At 41.9% G+C, this 8,039-nt stretch overlaps 2 protein-coding genes across 5 annotated transcripts in view; both read left to right on the top strand.

The window, feature by feature from the left end:
* Positions 1–3,555, top strand: part of PNISR (PNN interacting serine and arginine rich protein) — a 118,335-nt gene extending 114,780 nt beyond the window's left edge. For all 4 annotated transcript variants that reach the window (XM_080584049.1, XM_080584048.1, XM_080584050.1 and 1 more), the window contains 2 exons: positions 343–1,450; positions 1,679–3,555. In XM_080584049.1, coding sequence (XP_080440175.1) covers positions 343–1,450; positions 1,679–1,709 — 1,139 coding nt within the window. In that variant the 3' untranslated portion in view covers positions 1,710–3,555. The remainder of the gene's footprint in view (positions 1–342; positions 1,451–1,678) is intronic.
* Positions 3,556–5,951: 2,396 nt separating this feature from the next.
* The window catches only part of COQ3 (coenzyme Q3, methyltransferase), a 6,067-nt gene continuing 3,979 nt past the window's right edge, over positions 5,952–8,039 (top strand). Inside the window, 4 exon segments of the mRNA XM_080584059.1 lie at positions 5,952–6,189; positions 6,849–6,972; positions 7,330–7,482; positions 7,638–7,737. Coding sequence (XP_080440185.1) covers positions 6,054–6,189; positions 6,849–6,972; positions 7,330–7,482; positions 7,638–7,737 — 513 coding nt within the window. The 5' untranslated portion in view covers positions 5,952–6,053.

Genomic DNA, 8,039 nt, shown 5'->3' on the forward strand with positions numbered 1-8,039 from the left:
AAAAAATGTGTGTGTAAATGAATTTGGGAGTTTTGTTGGCTCACAGTATTCATTTGAGACCTTTGTCTTCAGCTGCTGAAACATGAAGTGACGTCAAGCACTTCCAAAAGTGTCAGGTTTGTGCGCTTTTGCTAGACCAGGGGAATAACCTTTCCATAATTACATTTATAAATAAAGAAATAAAAGAGCAAGTTGTTTGGTAGGTAGTTAGTACAATGGCAGACCTTGTATTAAAAGTATGATGGAGGGTGCTTGGAAATCTTTTTGGCAAAAGGAACAGTATGGAAATTTTCATGTTACTGTAAATAACTTACACTTTTCTTTTGTGTATTTCTTTTTCAGAAGAAAGGCTACAAATTGACAAAGTTTCAAAAGAGATGAATGAATTTATCAACAAAGAACAAAACAGTATTTCAGCATCACAGGAGGCAAAAGAAATTGAAGCTGATATGGTTCATGAAAAGAAACGATCTCCAAATGCAATAGCCCCTGATATAGAATCCAAAAAAGAGGGTAAAGAAAAAGATAGGGCAGGGAGGAGTAGATCAAGAAGCTCTAGTAGTGGTAGCACTAGCAGCAATAGCAGAAGCAGTAGCAGTAGCAGCACTGTATCTAGTTCATCATATAGCACTAGCTCAGGTAGTAGTCGCAGTTCTTCACGTTCTTCCTCTCCTAAAAGGAAGAAGAGGCACAGTCGCAGTAGAACACCTTCGCATAAAGTTAGGCGCAGTAGAAGCAGGAGTTATTCTCACAGAAATAGGAGAGAGAGGAGTAGAAGCAGGGAAAAAATAAGAGAAAGGAGAAGATCTAGTAGAAATCGAAGCGCTGAAAGAGGGGAGAGACGAAGAATTCAGAGCCCTTCTCAAGAGAGAAGTTGGGATAGACGTAGGAGTAGTAGCCGTTCGAGAGACAGACGAGCTAGCCGTGCTAGTCGCAGCCGAAGCAGGGATAGACGCAAAGCTGAAGACCAGCGTAGAAGTCCTCCAGGAAATAGGCATAAACATAAAAGTGATGGTAAAGATCAAGAGAGGAAGAAAGAGCAGGGTGGAACTGTAGATAAAGACAGAAAAAAGAACAGAGAAAGGGAGCGAGATCAGGAAAAAAGAAAAGATAAACCAAAAAAGGAGGAAAAAGAAAGCAAGGCTGGCAATCATGACGACAATAGATTAAAGAGAAAAAGAGACAGTGAAAGAACTTTCTCTCGCAGTGATTCAATAACTGTGAAAATATTCAGACAGGATTCCAGACAAGACAGCAAAAAAAGTTCTACCAAAGATAGCAAAAAACGGTCAGGCTCTGAATCTAGTGCAAGGAGTAGTTCTGAATCACCAGGAAGCAGTAAAGAAAAGAAGGCTAAGAAATCGAAGCATATTCGATCATGCTCCATGGAGAAATCTCAAAGGTCTGGTAAGAAGGCAAGCCGCAAACACAAGTCTAAGTCACGATCAAGGTAGTATACTTTTTAAGTATTTTGTCTGACTTTTTTTTCTATTCGTCTTCATGTGTACGACATATGAACTTTTTTAATAAAGTATGGTATTTATTAAATTTTCTTAGGCAAAAGTAACTTTGGAAAATCTTTTAAAACTATTAATTATTAAGCCTGACGTGTGTGTGGGTTTGGGGGTTTTGTATTTTTTTCCAATTAACTTTTTCTCCCTTTTCCTTTATTTTTCAGGTCAACAACTCCTCCTCGTCGTAAACGCTGAGGAATTTATGGCACCAGTGCTATGACATTTAAAAATTCCATGAGTTATAAAAGGCTTGTCTCATTATAGAGGCACATTGTGGCTATGTAGGTGAAACCAGAATCCTTTTTTTATCTGTAAATAGGTGTATTTTTTTCCAAATGCTGCTCAGAATTAAATACCTAATAGGATTTCTTTGTATTACATTTTTTCAAGAACGGTAGTGCTTAATAAGAATATAAAATATGCCATTCTCTTTCAGCTGTAATGTTCTTAAAATTACTATTGAATGTACTGTGATGTCAATAAAGCTCTTTAGTTCATTTTTGTTTAAAATTCTTGCACCTGTATTTTGTGTTAAAATGTAGGAAGTACTTAAAAAAAAAAAAAAGGCAGCTTTTTTTGGTATAACAAATTTTTAAAGTACTTGAAAAAAGATTTTAATTTGTCCAAGTGTGTTATCCATGGAGTTGATGAGATTAATCTGTTGGGTGGGGGGTGTGGAAGAACAGAGAACAGTCATCTTTTTCCTTTAGATGTGTAATAGATTTAAAATTTTTTTTTTTTTTTACTATCAAGTGACATATGCTTTGTGTGTAAAATATGGGTCACTGTAATACAAGCTATACATAAACAGATTGAATCCCAGTAGGAATATGTGCAACTAACTGATCGATCTTGTGTGACAGTGTTGAGCTCTGGAACTATATTCCTCACCCAGTTTTCAGAGAAAACTTTGTGGACATTTAGGGATATTACAGGAACAAGACTCAGTATTTTAGATGTTTTATGGAATATATTCATAAATGGCACTCAATACACATTAGAAAACTGACAATAGATAGACTTTACATTTTGGCATATGCTTTAAATGTTTAGTAAACATTAAATCTGGTTATTTTTGCTAGTGTTATGAGAGTTGTGGTTCCTATAAAGCTAATACATTGGCTAGACAGCAACTTATTTAATTTTTTAATGTTTTTTATATCACTATAAAGTGAATGAAATCACTGATTACCTCCTTCTTCAGGAAATGAACTACTGTTATTAGTAACAAAAACAAAACAAAAAAAACTGCAACCCTAGGCCATTGACTGTTACAGAAAAATGAACATTAATTCTGGGGAAGATCGGAGACCTATGCCTAAAAGGTCTGGTATGATACCAGTTGTGAAAAAGATAAAAGGCTTAACATCAAAGTAAGATCTCTTTGATGGCTGTATCTTCTAAGAAAAAAATACACCAGTAAAGGCAACTTGCAAGGCATGTCGTCTTGAACAGATTAATCCATTTAACTAAAAGTAGAATTCAGCTATGCAGCGTTTTTGCCAATGTATTTTCTTTCGTAATTAGACACAGAAGTAAACTGCTTCACTGGAAAAATTACATTTTAACTATACATTTATTAAGCAAGTTAATGGCTGTTGAATACATGCATGTTTATTAAAACACTGTTACAGATAATTAGTTAATTCAGTTACAAATAGCATACATCCCAAATTAAGTACTTTTATAATGGAGTAGAATAAGCAGTCGTACCTAATAGCAAAATAAGGCATAAATTTTCAACACACTACTTTTAGTGGCATTTATGCAGATATAAATAATGATATTGATCCAATCTCAGTACACTATTGGCTTTCGGTAAAAGTGAGGATTTCTTGAATAGTATAGGTGGCATAGCAGCTCAAATATCTCAAAAGGACTTTGTTTTTGAGAGAGAGGAGGGAAATAAAACTAATTTTAAGAAAGGCTATTGAGGAATACAGTTTCCAATGTGCATTGAATTTGATTTTCAGTTCAGTTTTTATATTATCTGTCTACCAATAAAAAAAGATTGTATGAAGAGCTTTATATACTCTGCCAACAACTGGACTTCTGTCACTTCCTGTAAATATGAACATTATTTTTTCTGACACAAATGCACTTATATGGGTAGTGACTGTATGCCAATAAAAAGAGCATACGATCTCTGTACTGAACTGTTTCAGAAATTTTACTAAACAGCTTCTCAGCACAGCAGTAATTAAAAATACATTGGTACTATGTCAGCTTCACATACGTTAGGCTTTTTCATGTTTTAGTGACTCCCTTATGAGTGTTTTTTTTTTCAAGTGTAAAGATTAAAATAACATCCAATCGTAATTCCGTACCTTTGAAGTGATTTTAAATTAAAATGTGTAAATATGTGCTACAAAAATGGGAATGTGTCATTTTGGAAAAGTCTGAATTGGTTTTTTACTCTATTCTTCTACATTTTAAAATAAACATTTAAAAGTTATTTTGATACTCATGCAATGTAAGAGAGCAAGACATACAACTCCAAATGTCATGCACCAACTCTAAGGGAGTTCCCTTGACTTTTTTTTATTTTATAAATAAGGGATGGTATCAGATCGAGTGAAAAAACTGGTTTCCATGCAAATATTGCTTTGAAGACAAATACAAGAAAAAACATTGTCGATATATACCCAAAGGTACCTGTTTTGTAATCTAAGAACATGAACGGGCTGCTGCTGTGGATTGGCCAAAAATAGCAAAGTAAAACAGTCTAAAGGTTGAGCAGCTACAAACTTTTTGAATTATAGCATAATTCTTGGTTTGTGTCTTTGAGGGCCTACCTATCTTAAGGGAGAAGGAAGCCTGGGCTGTGGCTTTCAAATGCTGTTATCTTAAAATTTGCATTTAATAATGGAATAGCTACCTCTAGTTTAAAACCAGCTTATCCTGCTAAGTAAAATAGATTCCAGTGTGCGTGTTTTTAATTACTTGTTACTATTTTTTTCTTTAAATAGAAAATATAAAAAGCAATGGCAACATATTGGCTCTCTTGTTGCAGATCGTGCCTTTGCTCTGCTAAATAAATGAAAAATTATCAATTAATTTGCTTAAGGAATATACATAAGCACAAGCTGGAGGGAGACTTAGTTTTGTGCTTTAAGGAAGCTTTTTAGCATAAAGGATTTCTTACTCTGAGCTCCAGCTCTTCAGCAGCTCTGACGTGTTACTAATGACACTAAAATCCGCTGCATTGAGAGCTGTGCTTGGTGAATGCAGGCGAGCAGAGAAGCTGTGCAGATGCACACGAAGCACATTTGCCATGTATTCAGTCACAGCAGCGACAAACTTCTTTGGGACTTTTCAGTAGTCCTTATTTAGCTTTTTTCTTCTTCAAAACAAGACAAAACAATTGACTACTAGATGAAGTACGACAGCAGATCAGTAAAGGTGGAGATTTCCATCAGCGCGCATTGCAGCAAGGAACGAGGGCTGGTGGAACAGACCCGCAGCAGGCACAGGGCTGAGTGCATCGCGTCGTGGCTGGGAGCGCCTGGGGATGCCTGCCCTGGCGGGCCTACTGCTCCAACCCGTAGCTCGATAAAGCGTCAGGAAACCGTCCTCTCCTTGGTTAAATCTGGCTTGGTTCTTTACCACCTGGGAGCGTTAAACTAGCTCCCTACTGCCGCCAGCCAAAGGGAAGAGCTGCCTTGACTTGTCAGCATGGAACTGCTGGAGTTGCTTACGAGGGTTTACAGGTTCAAACCCTTCAACCCCAAACTGCAGCTAAATCAGGATTTTGGTGGTGCTCGAGGAAGGGACTGTCCTCTCATTGCCCCTGTAGCAGCTCCTGCACTTGCTGGAGCAGCCGGCTGTCACAGGGCTGCGACCACACTGACCTCGGCTTCTCCAGAAGCCGATGGCTAGCTGATCACGGTGTCAGCCACCCTCTGCTAGAGGAGTTCCTTCTCATCCCAAGATGAGCTCAGATCACCTCTGCGCACAGTGGAAAGGGGGCATACGTTTGAGTCAAGTCGCTGCCTCCATTTTCCAGGTGCAGCCACGGCCACGCGTGGCGCGAGGCCAAGGGGAGAGGCCCCACTGCCCGCTGCAGCCAACACAGCCGTGCCTCTGGAGACAGCCTCGGGCGGGTGCTTGCGGCCGTGCCCCTTTGATTTAATTCCATAAGGCGATTCTGGGGGAGGACACGGGAAGAAGCAGCTGAAATTGCTTCGTCTGTCATTTTCCGTGACTTTATGACAGACACGGAGCTCCCGCCAGCCCTGGAGCTTCTCCTCGCTGCCATTTCCCTCACGCATCCCCAGACGTGTCCCATCAACGTGATTTTCCTCCACCTTACGCTGAAATAAAAACCCAACGGCTTTGAAACGTTCATTAACAACGTTTCAAATAATTTATCAATGACCTCCAGGAGCGGCCCCACGCAGGGGCAGGCGGCTTTTAACAGGGGAAGCGGGTGAGGGACCGGGCGGGCCGCGGAACGCCGCCGCGCCGCCTCCGTTGCCGCCGGACGCGGGGAGCGAGGAGCGGGGCGGGCCCCGGCGCGGTGCTCGGGCGGCGGCGGCGATGTGGGGCGGCACCGGGGCCGTGTGGGGGAGCGGAGGGGCCGTATGGGGCAGCCCCGGGGCCGTACGGGGCGGCAGCGGCCCGCTCCGAGCCATCGCCCGCGCCCTGAGGGGCCGGCGGGAGGCGGCCGCGGGCGGTGAGCGGCGGAGGGGCCGCGGCGGGACCCGGGACCCCCGGGGGGCGCTCGGGGTGTGCGGCCGGGGCTGGGGGCGGCTGTGCGGGGTGTGTGAGGGCGAAGCAGGCGTGTGCTGGCAGGGCAGGCCTGGGGAAGGGCTCCGAGAGCGGGCCCTGGGGGGTTTACACGGGTTTCCTCGCCAGTTCGTACAGTGCGGGGGGTGCAACGCGGTGTGCCCTGTTACAAAAGGCAGAACCGGGGCCCTGCTCTGTGCGCGACGTGGGCAGAGTAAATGTGAAATCCTCGCCGGTTGGGGAACGTTTCAGCTGCCCGAAAAGTTCGCCTGCAAAACGTCACCGTGCGGCGTTGGAGAGCTGGGGTGGTGGAGCAGCGTGTGCTGCCCTGTTTAGTGCCCGGGCACGCCTCCCGTAGTACAGTGAGCCAGAGCCTGAGGGTTTGCGCAGTTAATAGCTCAATAAAACCCGTAAAACAGTCGTCATGATTTCTAGCGAACCACCGGCTTCCTTTTTCTAATACAATCAGTAGGTATTTGAACTGCATAGCGATGAGTGCCACATGTGTGAGTTCTTCTGGAGCAGCGCTGATAAACCAGATTTCTTTGCCTGCGAGCTCTCGGGGCTGACGTTTCCCATCCAGCTGCCGTTCTTTCGTTTATGCAGGTGGCCGTGGTGAGCTGTCTTTTCGGACAGGCCCAAGGGCTACTCTGCAGAAGCATAGTCGCAAAGTACCGCTGGAATCCAGTGGCGCTCTGCCCGTCTCTGTGACTGAAAAAAAAAGGAGCATGTAAGTAGTGTGACTAAAATAATTTTACATGACAAGGACTATCCTCTTCAATAATAATTTAGTTTCACTTTGTGACTGTGTCACTTGAAGTAATTTTTACACGTCACAAATACAAAGTTTGTTAAAGCCTATTTTTGTTTTACAAGGTACTAATTTAAAAATTACAGGTATGCGGCCATCTGTTTTGGAAGATACATTATACATACAGTGAAGAAGATCTGTTTGCTTTTAATCAAGTATAATGAGTCTCTAAAGGACCATGAATTTTATTTTTTTTTCATTGTCTGATTATGCCAGGTTTGGTTTTCCCATCATATTCAGGTATTAATTTCATGATACTCAGCTTTCATTATTTAGGCTCGCCACGAAGAGACTTCTCAGCACCTCACACTCATCAGTGGATCCAAAGGAGATGAAAAAATTCCAGCTCCTCGCACATAAGTGGTGGGATGAAGAAGGAGACTATTCAGCCCTTCATTCTATGAATGACATTAGAGTGCCATTTATTAGGTATGCTTTTGAAGATAGATGTTTTATAGGTACTCTATCTGTGCGACCTCAAAAAAACACTGAGAATAACAATTACCAATACTTAAGGTAACTCCATATTACATCGATTAAACCACCTTGTATGTTTGGCCTTAATCACATCCCTTTTCTTTCAGAGATACTCTGTTGAACATGAGTAGCAATTATCATCTGGGAAGCCCGCTTTCTGGAATAAAGATTTTGGATGTTGGCTGTGGTGGTGGACTGCTAAGTGAGGTAAGAAGCAGGGCGCTCTGTTTCTCTTGTTAGAAAGCATATGAAGTTTTTTAATTGTTTAACTATTATGCTGTTTAATGTCTAATCCTCAGAGGAGGGGCTTTCTCTTTCATGATAGTTTAGTTGCCAAATGTTCTGAAGTATTCGACAAACAGCACAGACTCCCGAGTTTCTGCAGACTGCTCAGGATTGAGAAGTAACTATTTGCAGTGGCTGTATCCTGTCAGTAGACTTTAGGTAGTTCGTAAATTTAGCATGACAGATTTGGCTGAGTTATTCTGGGAATTCTCAGCATTGCAACA

This window comes from Anser brachyrhynchus (assembly GCF_964034855.1).
Source record: "Anser brachyrhynchus genome assembly, chromosome: 3".
Taxonomy (NCBI): domain Eukaryota; kingdom Metazoa; phylum Chordata; class Aves; order Anseriformes; family Anatidae; genus Anser; species Anser brachyrhynchus.